Source organism: Gallinula chloropus (assembly GCF_964237585.1).
Source record: "Gallinula chloropus genome assembly, chromosome: 4".
NCBI classification, from domain to species: domain Eukaryota; kingdom Metazoa; phylum Chordata; class Aves; order Gruiformes; family Rallidae; genus Gallinula; species Gallinula chloropus.
In genome coordinates, this window is record NC_140088.1 from 30,147,815 (window position 1) to 30,166,189 (window position 18,375).

An 18,375-nucleotide genomic window follows, 5' to 3' on the forward strand; every position below is an offset into this window, starting at 1 on the left:
AACGTCAGAGATGATGATGATTTTTTTTAAAAAATTAAGCTTAGTCTTTGGGAATAGTTTGTGTGTGTATGTATTGTATGTTTGTGGTGATTAGTCATCATGTAATCCATATTAATGGAATCTTTACACATTCTTAATTGGACATTAGTTTAAGATCACTTGTGTATGTAATCCTAAATTTATGTAAAATAGATGCAAGTTGTAACAGCTGGGAACAATGCATTTTAATGACAATGTTGACATTGGACTACTAGCTTTTAAGTGTATTTGAAAAGTTGCTTAAGATTTTAACCTTTTGGCTTTGTGTGAAGCTTGTAAATGATCTGGGATCCATCACCCCAAGCAAAGAGTTGCATTTCTTTAGGATTGTAATGTATAGTGGAATGGCTACCCTGACGTTTTGGAAAATGCAATGCTGGGATTTCATAGGTATTTACAGTATCCAAAACATCATAAACACATTGTATACGGGAGGTGCCTCCAGCTGGTAAGTTGTAGACAACATAGAGCATGTTGCATGCCATGAAAGCTGCTTCAGCATCCTTGCTACTGCATGGTGTGTCCCAAGTGTGCTCTACTGCCATGGTCAAATGGTTGATTTTAGTGATTACAATGTTTCCTCCAGTCTCTGGTTCTGCATGGATTGCCCATAGCCCCTGCTCATCAATGGCAAGATCTATTTTTGTAGATGGAGAAAGCTGATAGGCAGGAATTCTCCCAGCCCCTGGCAGTAGCATTTGGTCTGTTATATTTCTTTTCTGGATATTGAATTTAATTATCTCATTTAGGGAGCCATATCTGTGATAGAACAGGAAACCCTGATATATGATATGGCCAGTTCCTTCCCAGGGAAATGGCAAAGTGACTCTGCGAGCTTTTAGTGTATGATTGCTTTCCATGAAAGTCATGATATTTGGGAATTCAAAAATAATATTATTTACAGAATCATTTAATAAATAAATCTTTGTGTGCTTTTTGCCAGGATCTTTCATCCAAGAGCCATGCTTATGTCCAGTCTTCTTAACTATCTTTAGGGACTTAATGCCTGCAAGCATGTGGTCACAACCTGCAAGAAAACACCCAAAGACACACACACATACACAAATTAGAATATCTGAATTTTCCAGTTTCCTTTCTTTGAATGAGTTAGTTGCTTTTAAATCCATAAGGCCAAGGTCAATATATCAGTAAAGCTGTCACTAGTATGGCTGTGGTAAGTAGTGTTGAAGCAAACATTATACAGTATATTCAGCATGTCCTGCTAAGGACACTGTATAGCTTCAGGTAGATATAGTTTCTGCTCATTAGACCAGTGTTATCCAAAAAAGGAATCTGTTTGTGTGTCTGAGAGAAGCCCAAGAACACAGTGATTCTCTGGTTATTGTTGTCAGTTCTTTTATAGAGCTGCAATTTTTACTTCAGAGAAGTGACTTTTTAGATCAACACATTAAATAATAAAATTTATTTCTTATTGAAAGCAAACAAATTAAAATCCATTTTCCTGTTATACCATGTGTATGGTGTTTCAGGAATTCTCTTATTGTCTGTTAACTTTTTTTTTTCCTATTTATAATATAAAGACATATAAAAATACATCATCATAACAGAAAATGAAAACCATGAGTTATCTTCCCATTCCCCTTCCCAACATCTGCAGCACAAAGGAACTAGAATAAATATATAAATCACAAAAATGTAATGTCCATACATTAGGTGGTCTTTAAATTGACTGCTTTGGCAGGGGGGTTGGACCCGATGATCTCTTGAGGTCCCTTCCAACCCCTACGATTCTGTGATTCTGTGATTCTGTATGTTTTTTGTGTTGTCAGTTCTTATGCTAGAAGCATGGCTGGTGGAATTACATAGTTGTTTACCTCACTATAGGGATAAAATTGGCAACATCAGCAAGCGAGTCATAGTTTTGGCTTCATTACATTTTGTATGCACTTTGCACTGATGACAAAAAAGCACCAAGCTGGCGAAGACTCAGGCATTTAGGCTCCTAGATCTTTATCAAGGACCATCCTTTACAGGAAAACTCTACTGCAAAGCATATTAACAAGCTTGCTTACCAAAGGCACTCATAAATTACAAGAGATATTGTTTGAAGTTTAAAGAATTGCCTTTAGTGAAGTGCAGCCATTTCAGTAAACAGAACAAATAAAGCCCCAAGGCAGGAAGTTCTGGCAGCAGATGAAATGGAGAAAGCAAAACCAGCATCCCTATTTGCCTGATATGAACCTATTGAAGTCAGTGGCAAGATTCCAGTTGCCTGTAGAAAGCAACCTTTATGTCACTTGTGTGTGCTGATACACTTTAACCAAAGCATTTGAATATTGCTGCTATAGCATGGATTTTTTTCTTGGAAGTCCTCACTCTGGGTACACCTTCCCTGAGCAAGCCTCATTAGCTTTCCCAAAACTAATAGATTCTAAAAACTTAAAACTGTTGAATCAAAATACCTAACCAGCCCTAGCAACATCTTCCTCTGCAGGAGAAATAACCAGATTACTATCTGAAAACCATGAATAGTCTCAACTTCTTAAGATAAAGATACTTATAAATTTATTTGTTTTTTTTTATAAAAGTAAAGACTGTGTAAATATAGGGGGCACCTTCATAGAATCATAGAATCATAGAATTGTAGGGGTTGGAAGGGACCTCAAGAGATCATTGGGTCCAACCCCCCTGCCAAAGCAGCTCCCTAGGACATATCACTCAGATAGGCGTCCAGATGGGTTTTGAATATCTCCGGAGATGGAGACTCCACCACCTCCCTGGGCAGCCTGTCCCAGGGCTCTGTCACCCTCACTGTGAAAAAGTTCTTCCGCATGTTGGTGCGGAACTTCCTGTGCTCCAACTTGCAGCCATTGCCCCTTGTCCTATCCCCACACACCACTGAAAAGTGGCTGGCTGATTCCCCCTGCATCCCCTGCTTAAGATAATTATAGACTTTAATTAGGTCCCCCCTTAGTCTTCTCAAGGATGAAGAGTCTCAACTTACTCAGCCTGTCCTCATAGGGGAGATGTTCCAGGCCCCTAATCATCTTTGTGGCCCTTCTTTGGACTCTCTCCAGGAGATCCCTGTCCTTTTTAAACCAAGGAGTCCAGAACTGGACACAATACTCCAGGTGGGGCCTGACCAGGGCAGAGTAGAGGGGGAGGATCACCTCCTTTGACCTGCTGGCTATACTCCCCCGGATGCACCCCTGGATCCCATTGGCTCTCTTAGCCACCAGGGCACACTGCTGGCTCATGACCAACCTGGTCCTTCTCCACTGAGCTCTTCTCCAGCAGGTCATCCCCCAGCCTGTACTGATACAAATGGTTGTTCCTTCCCAGGTGCAAGACTTTACACTTGCTTTTGTTGAACTTCATCTGCTTTCTAACTGCCCAGCTCTCCAGCCTGTCCAGGTCTCTCTGGATGGCAGCGCAGTGTTCCTGCGTGTCAGCCACTCCTCCCTTACCAATTTTCTGTTCAGAACTGAGCTTTGCTTGCAGCTAAACCATTGTGCTCTCTTGATAAAGTACGTGGAGGAGAGGGGGAAAGAAGGAATAAACCAGGAGGAGAGTAAAACAGTAACTCATGGGTTGCCTTTTGAATTCAGGGTTTGACCCCTGCCCACTCCAAAAAAGAAAGACCACCATAATTCCTTGGTGTAGCTGCAATACTAAGAAATGCACTGGCATTTTTTTTTCTTGGGCTTTATTAGACTGTATATTCAGAGGCTTTTTACACTACTTTGTAATAAAAAGTGGCTTCCAAAAAATCAATTTGATATGTATTAGACTATCTGCAAAAGAAGTGTTTGAATTGTAGTTTCTTCCTTCCCTCTCCCATAACTTTTTTGTAGGCTTTTTTTTTTTGTTTGTTTGCCTGGTTTGTTGGTTGTTATTTTAAGCCTAGTATTTTCACAACCAAAATTCCATTCAATTATCTGTGGTTTTCACATAACAGTTATCACTTTATCAGCATGCATGCATTGGCTAGGGGACTGGCTCATTCACTTCAAAGTTCTGAAAAGCAAACTGTTCTTACTTGCATTAAGCATGAGTTTAATTTTCTTTTTTTCCTCTGCTTCTTCAAATAGCTGCTGTTTCACCAGGTCTTCATGTACTTCTATACATGTATTAGAATCTGTGGCAGACTTAAAATAGTCAATGTCCCTTTGTGCTCGTTCAATTCTTGTTAGCAGATACTCTACTTCATTTTTGACCTTGGCCTCATAGTTGTTCAGTCCTGCCAGGCGTGACAGAACCATCTTTGAAAAGTCTCGGAATTCTTCCACGTAATCCAGTATGTCTTGGTTGCACTTTTCCAGCCTCTTCTTGAGTTAGAACACAGAAAGAAAATACACAGATATCTATTTCTGCATAGATTACAAATTTATTCATGATTACTTTAAAACCCACACTATTCTCTCTTACCTCCTTCCCCCCCCCCCCCCCCCAATTTCAAACCAGTGGTCTTTTTCTGTGTATGTTTAGAGGACATATTAGACTGGCACTAGCATTCATGGTTCTCAAACAAAAATATACTTTTTTTCCCCTCCCCTTTGATGTAGTTACTGCAATGAGATACTTTGTTTTGCTGCTTACAGAGGGAGAAGGACTCTGGTGGAAACAGCTGGTGATACTTAACAGCACATGATCACTGATTATCAAAAGAAGTTTGGGTTTTTTTTTTTGATTTTGGGTTTTTTTAAATGAAATTGTTAGATGTATTTAGAAAAGAATATGGAGGTGTCTTTATAACTAGATTCAAAGAATGAACATTTTAAATTGTGAGGAAAGTGATGTCTGTTGCAATGCAGCTGGTTTTGCAAATATAGATAGCTTGAAAATAGAAGTCCAACTGCTAATTTGGAAAGGTGAGAAAGTTAAGCCAATGTTTAAGCCCAAACACACAATCATAGTAGATCTGTCAGATTGGCTGATCTGATTTGGTGATTTAGTGCAGCATGCATGTGTTTCTTGCATGCTTGGTGGTAGTAGTTTGTTGGTTTATTTGGTGAGGTGTGGTGTGATTTCTACAAACACACACCATTTATATGTGACCGTAAGTCCCCAGGAACCTGTTTACCTACTTTCTACAAAAAAATGACATTAAATGTTTTCAAGTGTTCTTTTCAGTATCTGCTTTATCTTTTAAAAAGTTTTTTCTTGCACCAAGTGCCACAGGTGGGATTGCATAATTTTGAATGTGTGCCAAATTAATGGCAATTACCACGTGAAGTTATTCCTACAGTGGCTAATAAAATTTAAAGCTCATTCCTAACAATGACAACAGAATATCAGGGTAATTCTTCAGTTCTTTCTGTGTTGTGAAGTTAAGACCAGTGAGACCTTTGTACAAAAAGGAAAGGTGAGATCAGGCAAGTTAAAGTTTCTCTAAAAGTTTACTAATGCAAGTCAGGATCCAATCACGTTAATGATGGAAGTTAAACCATCCATGTTTACAGCATGCCACTGAAAGGGTATTTTGCAGTACTGGTGGTTTTTTTACTGCAGAAAACGAAGCGGGTACTGGCACTTATATAATTAATCAAAAGGAAATGCCTATTTCAGTCTCCCAGCCGCAAGGAGGTTATTTCCACTCCTTGTTAAAGTGCAAATACACTGCTAGTTTATACTGTTTAGCATAGAAGCTGTTCTGTGTTCACACACATAAAAAATATTTATACATTTTCAAACCTCTTTGCAGTTAGGCAGCATTACAGAGTGATACAGATAGCACATACCTCAAATGATAGGAATCGCCGGTCAATGTAGTTCATCAGTGCTGCATCTTGCATCACATATTGTGCCGCTCCCATGACACTTGTGAAGAATAGAACTAATAAAAATCGGAGTTGCAAGGCTATCATCGTTTCATAAAATTCTGAAGCAAAAAAGTAGTGAATTAATTGTACGTGTAATTGTACTGGCACTACTGCCAGTACAGGATTAAACTACATTAACACTTGTCTGATCTGAAAAAGTAACGGCAATAATTTTTATAAAGTTAAGAATACTGTGGCTGTTAGTATTAAAAAGCCTTAAAATGGCTGTTGCAGTTTATCATTTAAAAAATAAAGTGGAAGAGGAACTGAATGTGTTTATTTCAAGAAGCCAGATGACTGCTTTCCAGTTTGTGATCCTATGATTAATCCCAGATGTTCAGTACTGAGTCACATAAAGCCTGTAGGCCAAATTTTATTAAATACAAATAAAAATAATTTGTGTTCCTTCTTTTCTCCTCCCATCTGCCTTCCCACGTGACCCACACAGTGCTGTGTACACTTGGTGTAAATCAGCATAAATTCAAAGTCAGCAAAGCACTGATCATTCTTTCACAGGAAGATCTGATGCATAATGTCTGCAGCTAATTTAAAAGCATGGTTCTTACTGTAAAACAATCTAAAGCAATTGTTTAAACTTCCAGTATTCAGCCTATTTACACTAAGACTGAAAACAATAGACAAAACTGTTTTTTAAAAAACATCTTTTTCCTTCCTCTCTTGCGAGTACTTTTTTGGCTAAAGTCAGTATTCTTAACACAGTTCTGTGTCAGTTTAATGGAGTCATTGATAGGTCTCTTCTTTCAGAATAATAATTCTACTTAGGATGACTTAAAATTAATTTTGGTTAACTTACATGAGTCAAATGCATTTGAGGCAATACTTTTTTTATTCTTTTTCATAATTTCCATGACTAAGTGCCTTGTCTGGAAATACGTGGCTATGCTAACATTGTATTTGCTAGGAAAACATATGTTAGGATATTAGAAAGCTCCCTTTGTATGTGAAGCCAAACTGGATGTCTCTGTTTCCCTTTCTCAGAACTCTCCACCTCTTTACTTTCCCTTCCCCCATTTTCTTTCTCTGCAGGTTTTTTCCTGACATTTGCACAGCTTTCCTTTTCTTTCTGACTGCCTTGTGTGTAAACATGGGACTTGTGACAGAAATAACAAAAATGTGTCACAGCAGGCAGATTATTACCTCCATTTCCTTGATTGTTGCGAGGTATGGTTTTGTGTGCTTTATAGGCAAATTTCACAGAGGTGCACAGATAAGTATTTTTTTCTTTTAATATTAAAAGAGGTGTAAACAGTTTTCCAGATTCTGTTTACAGGCAAATCTAATACTTGGTTCTCCAGTGTCATTTCACTTTACTCCAGAAGCCCTGCCTGAGAGGATGGAAAGCTTTTTTTGTTGGATACTTGAAGGATTATGCACTGAGCATAGACATCCTTGGAAGTCTATATTCTTCCTTGATTATCTGCAATGGAATATCTTGTCAGAGTGTGCTGTCTTCTTTTCCACAAAGCAATCAACTTCAGCACTAGGGAAGAACACAGAAAAAATATCTCTTTTCTAAACTCCTAGGTGAACCTGGTTTTTCTCTGAGTTCAGTATGTCTATTAACACAATCTAAGGCAATGACCAGTAGATGAAGACTATGGGACTCAGTAGGTTAATTTCTTCACCCAATGTAGGGAGAATTCACACATTTATATAAAACAGAATCATGGTTTGCCCGCAGTTTGGAACACACTTGACTCAAGTTATATCTGCAAGTCCTATTTTAAAGCTAATATGAAGAGGCATCCTAATGTTAACTTTTAATATTCTTTTTTATTGCAGCCTGTAGTGTGGGTTTCCCTCTAAAACAAAGCAGTAGTTTCTTTGGGAAATTTTATTGAATTATGTCAGAGATCAGTCATAGCAGAAGTCCTTACTGAAAGTTTTTCTTAGAAGAGGTGGTATAGGTTGTATTTGATATCTGCTAATCACATACAATTGCTTAGACCTTACTTTATGAACACTAATATTCATCAGTTTCAGACCAATCTTATTTCTTTCCAGACCACTTAAGGAAATAAAATACCCTAAGCAAAAGATTACAAATTTACTGTCAAGAAAGTATACTTAAAAGTCAGGATATAGATATATAATTTATTTTCTTCATCTTAAAATATAGACAAGTTATCTACAAAGCAAAATATCTTGAATTACTGAACATCCTGTATAAGCTTAAGCATGATGTATAAGACACTGGATTCTGTAGTGTTGCTCCATCATTTCTTAGAATTTCCAGGAGCCGAAAGACCAAAAGATTCCTAGGATTTCTTTTAATGAGACATTCCTATGCTTATTAAACCATAAGCTCATGGTAAACGGCAATGATGTCTGTGTCAGATGGAGAGCAGCATTCTGGGAGGTCATGCTATAGCATCTTATTAAGAACTGAGCTTAGGTTGTTGTTTGTTTTCTTGAGTTGTTATACATTTTCCAGTTTTGTTCTGCCTGGATATACACATATACATGTTAGGGTTTTTTTTCCCCCAGCTATTGTATTATCTACATACGTAATAAATAAATATATGTATGTATTTATGATAGTGATTTAAAGCAGGTTTGCTTTGCATGCCTGGGAAGACATTGGTCTCAATGTACAGGAACAGACCTTTCTTATTGCTAAGAACACTTTTTCTTTTGTGAATTGTTCCTGGAATATGTTTCCTATTGCTATCTTGGGCTGACAGACAAACCTCTAAAAGGAAACAAGTATGTCGATACTGTTGTCCTTCTGTCTCTGGGTAAGGTGTTATTCTTGTCTGTGCTGCTTCTTTGTTGCACTTATTCCACCTTTTTACCACTTGGTGTCTCTGTTTCGACAGCTGTTTGAGGTTTTCAAATAAAAAAATAGGCATTTTCAGATCCACATCTACGTTTGTGGTTTTGATTTCAGATGCTAGAGGAGTTCTCTGTGTTTTAAAAGTGATGTTGAAATCAATTCAGAATGGAGACTAGATATGAGGAAAAAAGACATTTCTTTATGGTGTTATTTTACTCATCCCATTGCAAGCATGTTTTCTTAGGGTTTTGAAATCAATTTATTTCTAGCATTTCAGTTGGTAAAACCAGAGCAGTGCCACAGTCAGGCTTTTTTCAGTAACTTTCTGCACTCTGTGGTACCTGAAAACCCTGTTACAGTCAAGGAGAATGTGTGCAAATTGTAAGTTTGCTTCTTCACCAGAACCCATTTCTGCAGCACATTCGTGATTGAGAAATTTTATCTGTCATGACATAGGACTACAGAGAGCATAGCCTCATGGAGTCATAGAATAAGTTGAGTTGAAAGGGACCTCAAAGGCCATCTAGTTTCAATTCCCTGCCATGGGCAGGGACATGCTCCACTAGACCAGGTTGCCCAAAGCCCCATCCAACCTGGCCTTGACCAGTGCCAGGGAGGGGGCAGCCATAGCTTCTCTGGGCAGCCTGTGCCAGAGCCTCACCATCCTCATGGTGAAAATGTTTTTCCTAATGGCTATTCTTCTAAACCAAATCTACCTTATTTTAGTTTTAACCCATTACTCCTTGTCCTGTCACTTCAATCCCTTGTAAACAGACCCTCTCCAGTTTTCCTGTAGGGACCCTTAGCTATGGGAAGGCTGCAATAAGGTCTCCCTGGAGCCTTCTCTTCTCCAGGCTGAACAAGCCACATTCTCTTAGCCTGTCTGCATAGGAGAGGTGGTCCAGCCCTCTGATCATATTTGTGGCCTCCTCTGGACTCACTCTAATAGCTCCATGTCTGTCTGGGTACCCCAGAGCTGGACACAGTACTCCAGGTAAGGTCTCACAAGACCAGAGTAGATGTGCAGAATCACGTCCCTTGACCTGCTGGTCACACTATTTTTGATGCAGCCCAGTTGGATTTCTGGGCTGTAAGCACACACCTCTGGGTCATGTCCAGCTTCTTTTCCACCAAGTTCCTCTCCCCAGGGCTGCTCTCAATCTATTCTCTGCCCAGACTGTAATCGTGCTTGGGATCGCCCCAACCCATGTTCAGGACATTTCACTTGGCCTTGTTGGGCATCATGCATTTCACATGGGCCCACCTTTCCAGCCTGTCAGGGTGCTTCTGGGTGGCATCCCTTCCCTCCAGAAGATTTGTCACAGATCACAGAGTGATAGGGGTTGGAAGAGACCTCTGGAGATTATCTAGTTCAAACCCCCCTGCCAGAGCTGGAAAGTCTCTACATTTCCACATCACTGCCATAGCTTCTGTCCAGGTCTTCCTCAATTGTTTGACTTGCCTCCAGTCCCCCTGTGGCTTCTTGTAGACCTGCCTTTGTTATTAAGAGGAATAGTTACATGTTTTTTGTCCCACCAGAGCTATAAAACATAAACCACATTGTGTCATTTCTGGGTCTGTCCATGACTCTAATATATTTCCAGTGTGCTCTGTGAATCCAGCCTGCCATTCTTCTTTCTGAGCTTTAGACACATCCCTGTGTCCCACCTCCCTCACCCCCTTTTCCTTGGTTTCTGCTGAGCAGCTGATGCTTTCCTAATGTTGTACTCTATGCTATTATGATCCTGAGAAAAGCAGGAAGCCCAAGGTCCTGTTGTTTAGATCTAAGTAACGCGTACATATATCTATCTATCTATATATATATATCAGATTTTACTTCAGAAGTCCAAAATGGCTTAAAACAGGGCTGATTAGGTTTTTATCTTTAGTTAATCTCTACATGTGAAGCAATAGTAGTCAGATGAAAAGAAAAAATCAGAGACAGTCTGATATACAGCTTTCTACATTATTGACTTTACATATATACATTAGAATAACTGTTACTCAGCCTGGTGCATCAGTGATGCATCAGTGCATGTGTGCCTTGTGGTTTTGCATCTCATGATCATTCATTGAATGTGTTATAGGCAAAAAAAGTGGAAAGAGAAAACTATTTGAAATAATGGGATTTTTTTTTGTGCTAGCAATTTTGTTTAGTTTATGGTTGCCTCATTCGATGGGTTTTGGCATTGATGAATCATAGTGATGTTTAATATTAATAATATATAGTTATTTTATTAATAACGTATACTGTATCATTGCCTTCTTCTGTAGACTTGGGTATAGAGAATTGAGTTCCTTATTAGAATTGGTGACTACCTGATAAGGTTGTCTAATACTGAGATCTGTGAGGCTATAAAAATTTTTGTCCTAGTGGGAAATCAACAATTAATTCATTTTGAAACTTTTTTTAAAGCGCGTTCAGTTTTATGATTTACTTTTCCGTGAAAATGACAAACGGGAAATCTAATTGAAGTCTTTATGTGGTGTTCAGCTCTAACAACAGTGTTGGGAATGATACCACTGAAGAATGTAATATACACTGTACTATAAAGGAGTTTTAGATACTGAATTTTGGGGTTGAGACAGAGGTGTCCACTAGGCGGCTCTCAAGCCCTCAGAACTGAGAGGTATGAACACCATTTCCAAAATCGCGAAAGGAGAAAGAATGTACAGAAGGAATTATAGTTCAAATGATCCAAAATAACAGAAAGACACACAAATGGAAAGTTAGTAAGCCAGGTGCTAGTAGGCTTCAGCAATCTACTGCTGCAATGAGAAGCTCACAAGCATTAAGGTTTTGCATTTTTCAAAACAGTAAAAGCCAGCATTTCCTGGAAGAAGCAAGAACTTGGGTTGTCCAATATGTGCAAGAAACACTAATCCTCTCATAAGGACTGGCTCTAAAAATGAAATCAGAAAGGCAAAATGAACCCCTATTTTATTTTTACTTATTTACATTTGGAGCTAGTTAAATCATAGAATCATAAAATAGTTTGGATTGAAAGGGTCTGTTAAGGGTCATCTAGTCCACCCCCAGCAATGATCTGAGACATCTTCAACTAGGTCAGGTTGCTCAGAGCTTCATCCAACCTGACCTTGAATGTTTCCAGGGATAGGGTATCAGTAGACAGCCTCTCTGAGCAACCTGTTCTGGTCTTTTACCACCCTCATTGTAAAACATTTCTTTCTGGTATCTAGTCTTAATCTAACCTCTTTTAGTTTAAAACCATTACCCCTTGTCTTATCACTACAGGTCCTGTTAAAAAATCTTTCTTGTAAATCCTTTTTAGTATTGAAATAATCCACAAAACTTCATCTGGATACAGATCGTGAAATAGTGTGACGTAAAAATCAACCATGTGTAATCATTTTGAATGGTTTGGTTGCTTATTTGTTGTAATACTCATGCTTACAGGTTTTGTTGACAATTCCCTCTACCTTGTAGTTTAAATTTGTGTAACGCTGAAACTAAACAAACTTTGAATTGTACAGTTCAATACAAACTAATCTTAAATATTTCACTGATTTTGTCTTGTTTTGAAGAGTGAAATCTGCTGATGAATAGTCTTACTAAAATTTGTTTTGATTGAATGTTCAAGTTCATTAAAGCTATGCACAGGAGTACAGTAGTCAAACTTACATTGGTTTTAAATTTATAGAGTATTTACAGGAAATGATTATGACAATTGACCAGCCCAGTTCATTTGACAAGGACAGTTTTGAGGGTTTTATTGTTTGCATTTATTTTTGAAACAGATAACGATAACATGTATGATACATGCTTTCTGTGTATTAAATATCATATTAATATTTCCCAGAGTGAAACATGAAGAGATATTTTTTCTATTTATTTTACATGTCTATGGGGTATTTTGGTGTCATTTTTTCTTTTTTTTCCCTTTTTTTTCCTTTTTTTTTGGGGGGGGGGGTATAGACACTGACATTATAACCCATTGCATTTCAGTGTTGTTTCATTTATGTTTGAAAAGATGGATCCATAACCTGTGCATCTACCTACATGTTACGAAGAAGAGAGAAGGGTTCTGTGTATACCTGGGAAAGCTGTTAATACTTATTAAGTAATTTTCCCTTTGAGATGACTAAATGCCACTAACTGATGGAAAATATGTTTACTGATGATGAATAATGCATACTTTTATAGTTCACTGGCAGATATGAAGAGAGTTTGTAACAAGGTGATGTGCTCTGAGAATGCAGCAGTAAATTCAGAACTCTTCAGTTATATTGTTTAAAACCAAAACTCTGACCCTACATTAAATTTCCAAGTGATCATTGATGACATGTTCAGAGATTATAGTGATAGCTACAGTACCAGAAACTTGAGCTGAAGAGAATGGAGTTGTCCTAGCAAGTGTCTAATTAAATCTACCCAAAACCTAAAAGATAGGAAAATGTCTATGAACTGGGGGAAGTAGGACAGAAAAGGCCCTGGAGGGGCCATGCAGAAGTTGATGAGGATGGTAGAGATTTGTTATGCTGTCTTTTTTTTGCATTACCAATAAAAACGAGTCCTATAAAAGAAGAGGAACCTATCCCAAACTCAAGAGTCCAGCTTAAAAATAAGGAGTATTTAAAAATAAATTTAAAAATAAAGATCACAATATGAATAAAGAAGAAAATATCTGTAATTACCTTTCTCAGTATTTACATCTGCTTGCTATCAGCTGAATCCTGGTCTCAAGGGAAGATTAATAAGGCTCACTGTGTTCTCAGATTTCTACATGGGAGTCTTGAGATTTCTACTTGGAAAAGTTGGTTAAATTTTATACTGTTCAAGCATGTTTCTCTGGATGAATTCAAAATTAAGAACTGCATTCAAGAGTTGAGCCAAAGAGTCATACTCTGACTTTAAATGGAGATCCACAGCCATAGATTGCTGTTTCTAACATGATGTGGAAAATAAATTTCATCAGTTCAATTTTTTATTTCTAATTTTTATTTCTGTCAACCTATTTATGATCTCAAGATTATCCCTGATGCATGCCAGATAGCCTAAGTGAAATAAACTGCTACTAATTATGATGCAAATCAGGGGGATCTGAGCTAATACGTACAGAATGGGTATATAATAGGACAGCATGTTTTTTTGGTGCACATTAATCTGAGCATTAATTCAGAGAAATTTCCTGGCAGAGAAGCTCCAGGTCAGGAGAGGGTGTATCAGGTGGACCTGCAGAGCAGTCAGCTGTACAAGGTTTAAAATTGACATTTTTCAAAGGCCAGTCATGTCAAGATGCTTTCCTATCTTCATTTCATGTTAGCTTCATGTTATGCTGCACCCAATCTCTACAAATAAATAAAAGATAAGATATTCACAAACATCTCCAGATTAGAAATGGTAGCTTCCAAACCGACAGAACTCTTAGCATGACACATATGCAAGAAATGGGTTTTGTGACCTTTTTCTCTCTCTAATGTTAGAGCTATCACATTTGAAAGTCAGTGTATCCGATGAGGTGGTCCTAGTGCCAGCTCATGGTGAATAATAAAGCCCTTGCACTATGCTGATTGAAAAGTACATAAACATGTTAAGTTGTCATGAATAATGGATAACCCTTTCTTTAATTTGTCTTTAGAAACCAGCATGTTGTTTAGCAGTGCTATCATTGTTATACTGAATCCATTCCTCAAGCTTTGTTTTATCATTGAAATTAATTATCTCTCTCCAGGAAAAAGGTCACATATGTCTGTGCACAGCATATAACATTCTGCAATGTTGTATCTCGTGGATTTGATCTGTTACCTTTGACCTGTCAGGGCTCAGCGCACATTGAATTTGTATGGTTTGAAATGTGAGTTTCTGCTCAAAACAACTCAGTCTTGTCATAAAAATAAGCAACACACAGTCTTCTCTTAGGAAAAAAGCAGAGCACTTGCCTTGAGAGGAAAGCTGAAAGGGACTGAATTTATTCAGTAATACATAATATGTGGTAAAATTTTCCATCTCTCTAACTCTCAGTTAGCCAGACAATCAGAAACTGTTTCTATTAACTGATTAAAATAGAAATTCAGTGGCACCATCATGGCCTTTTACTGGGTTGTCATGAAAAAAAAAAAAGCTGTTCTGCCCTGCAAGCAATCCAGCCTGTCTCTGTTTGCTTCTCTGAGTAGATAGGGCATGACTAACTCGTCCATATGTTCAAACATAAAATTCCTGCTGTGGTTCTCTGCAACAGAGGGCAAGCAGCATCTGTACATAAGAGATATCTTTTCTGCACTTGAATCACTGCAGTTCTCCAATGGGACATATTTATTCCTGACACCTGGGAGCTAGCACGCCACTGCATCTTTGAGGCCTGCTGGTATAATAGCAAGATATTCCCGTTTCTGCACATGATAAGAGAGTACTGCATCCATGCTCGACCACAAACTCTCTGTCTGCCCTGTGCACTTTTACCCCTGGCAGAAAGATTGTACAGTTTCTGTGGAATTGTCATTGTACTGGACCCCTGAACACAGCTGGGTTAATTTTGAGAATAGTCTGGGATAATCAGTCACTGCGGGCATTCTCACATGCTGTGCTGCCATTGCAGTTGGGCAGAGAATTTGTGTACCTTCCTATGGGCTGTGTTAGTACGTGAATGGACATTAGGTATATTCTTTTAGATCCTTTGACAAAATTGTCTGTGTGTGTCGGCCTGAGAGGTGAGCTAAAAAGATGTTACTGCCTAACATGGTATAATTGTAAGTAACAAATTAGATTTGGCCACTAGCTTCTTTTTTTTTTTTGTGACTTTCTTCACGAACTTTGCTACAAGTTAGTTACTAATTAGTACTCCAAACTCTTAACTGCACCAACCATTTACTAATGTCACAACAAACAAAATTTTTCGTAGGATGTATGAAAACTCCTATGACATGTTTCTGCAGAGATTTACAGAAGAAGACTTTAATCTTTAATTCTGGGCTTCCTATTTTCTTTTACTGGAGCTCCATCTTAAGGAAATGTTGTAACTTTTGTCCATGTTTGACATGTTCTGGGTATTAGAAAATACAGACAGCTTTGTTTTGACTAATATCCTTGTGTACTAACATTTGGTACAAGTGTTATTCCTAGCTCCTAAGGGCCAAAGTTGTTAAGCAGCTGAGGATGTGGCATGACCTGTTAATTATAGATTAGGATCTAAGACTGCCTTTGCCTGCCTCTGTGCAGGTCCACATATTTCCTGCTTGTGTATAGTTCATGCAAAGAATGAGAATGATCATCTTTAGGTGGCTTTTCTCGCTAAGTAGTTTTCCTTTCCTTTTTCCTTTTTCCTTTTTCCTTTTTCCTTTTTCCTTTTTCCTTTTTCCTTTTTCCTTTTTCCTTTTTCCTTTTTCCTTTTTCCTTTTTCCTTTTTCCCTTCCCTTCCCTTCCCTTCCCTTCCCTTCCCTTCCCTTCCCTTCCCTTCCCTTCCCTTCCCTTCCCTTCCCTTCCCTTCCCTTCCCTTCCCTTCCCTTCCCTTCCCTTCCCTTCCCTTCCCTTCCCTTCCCTTCCCTTCCCTTCCCTTCCCTTCCCTTCCCTTCCCTTCCCTTCCCTTCCCTTCCCTTCCCTTCCCTTCCCCAAATAGCTTTCCCTTTCAAAACTACTGAATTGTGTTTGACCCCAGTTTTCTTTCTGTCCATGTGTCTGAAATATCTACACCTATTATACAGACAGGAGACGACTTGAACCAACTAGAAGGTGATGTTGGTATGGGAATTGTTGCTTTACAAACCTCTTGGAAGCTAATGAGGTCTCCTTTCTAGTGCCAAGCACTTCCAAATCCGTATCTATGTAATAGTTTTAGCTCAAGTATCAGGTAGATGATGAAGCACATACAGTGAAATATAATATACACTTTAGCTGCTTATTAGACCTCTTTGAAACAAATATGTTTGAACATAATCTTACAAACAAGGAAAACACTATAGAGTTAAAGTTGAATCAAAAGAAGACAATGCAAGATCTGGCAGCCCGGGTAATGCATCTGTAGCCCTGCCCTATAACAGGCCCAAAGCTGCAAGCACACTGCTTTTTTTTGAGAAACCAGATGCTGCCACTGGAAAATATCTCAGTTTGACATCTATGGCCAGATGGTCAAACCTGCACCCTCTGTATATTGTAATGCATGCAGATAATTCTGCCAAGCGTAGAAAAACAGAAATATGATCCAGTGATTGTCAGCAGTTGAACCAGATTACAGCAAATTCTTGCATATACAACTAGGAGACATCAAGCTGTTGGTGATGGTTTATGCTGTATGTGTGACCCAACTGTGAAATCTAAGCTTTGGCTCAGGCCTTACCATAAGCAGCTGTTTGAGTTTAGGAGAGACAGGTACTTGTATCAACCACTCGACCACTAGTATCCATGGCCTCTCAGTTGCCACTGACAATGGACTTCATTGTTTCTCTTTTGTTGTGCCCCAGTGTACAGTCTGAAACCACCCACAAATTAAGCTAACCTGTTTGACTTTGAAGCAGAAACAGGAACAGTTTATGACACCATTTAGGGCCAGGAACTAAAAGCACTGTCTCTTAAAACCCATTCACACATAGAAACTTGAACTTGTATGGAATTTGCTGTGCTGGCTGTCTCCTGAGCAAACACTATTGCGAAGCCATCAAGTACACTGAGCATAGCTGCCAAGGTGGGCTGTGAGCTAGGCTACAAACCTGGACTCAAATCCAGACTTATTAAGAATATGGATAGCCCCAGTTATTTTAAGTGGAGATATGCACCTATCTAAGCTGTTTTGAGCTAGTATGACAGCTATTAAGGGATGGTATGGCATTAAAAGAGAGAGCTCTTGGATGAAACTAGTTAACTAGTAATTGCAGTTCCAACTATATGCTTTCTAACATGGAGACTGGCTCCAGCTGGATGGTCTGGTAAAAGTGAACTATCAAGAATTTCTTTTCTTGTAGCTATCATTGACTAAAATGAGTTGAAATCCATTTTCCTTTCTCCCTCTAAACTTCACCTGGTTGCTTGGCATTATTAAGCAGTTGTTTTTCAAAGTTACTGCATTTCAGTCATGAACATGATGGGTGAAATACACTTTGGATGAAAGATGCCACAGACCACTGAGTGCTGTCATGGGACTTGTTTCTGAAGTAGTTATTGGGAATGGAAGTGTACACTTGAGAGTCCTTTTTACCTACCTAATTGCCTAGTGTTTCTGTCTACAACTCTGCTAATAAACTTTAAAAGCCATGCAAAGATTTTACAATGCTAGTGATACAAACAGAACATTTGCCTTTATTCTTACTGCTCAAAAGCTTCACAAGCTGTGCTATCCCAATTACCTTTTTTCAATGAACATCATCCCATGAGAAATTTCAAATCCCCTACAATCTAACTGAATGTTGGCATGATGGAAAAGGCACATGGAAAATTCAGTTTGCCCAGCAGGACTTTTGCACAGACATTTCTGGAGAAGAATTTTAATTTACTCCAAAACACCTAGGATGATTCCTTTGGGTAGCAATTCTGTATTTATGCTCGATGAAAAAAAGTTTCTACAATTACCTGATTAGTATGATATACTTTTTTTCTACAGCAGAATCCTGGATATTATAGAGTAGCTGTAAACTACCTTTTTTTTCCAAATGGTGACATATGGGTGATGGTTGGCTGCTGTAATACTTCTTTTGATAGTATCAGATGGGATTTACTTAGAGTAACATTGTGGGTGGGATGAAGTTCTCCCACCTCACAGTGGAAGTTACAGTCAAACATGAAATGGGAATGGAATTATAAGGTTTTAA

General features: G+C 38.5%; 1 protein-coding gene across 1 annotated transcript; it reads right to left on the reverse strand.

Annotated features, from left to right (window-relative positions):
- Nucleotides 1–287: 287 nt before the first annotated feature.
- Nucleotides 288–5,867, reverse strand: OLFML1 (olfactomedin like 1; the record flags this gene model as incomplete). Its single annotated transcript, XM_084263917.1, has 3 exons — nucleotides 288–1,066; nucleotides 4,040–4,328; nucleotides 5,742–5,867. The coding sequence occupies 3 exons, from the start codon at nucleotides 5,865–5,867 to the stop codon at nucleotides 288–290; spliced, it is 1,194 nt and encodes a 397-aa protein (XP_084120043.1).
- Between the last annotated feature and the right edge of the window lie 12,508 nt (nucleotides 5,868–18,375).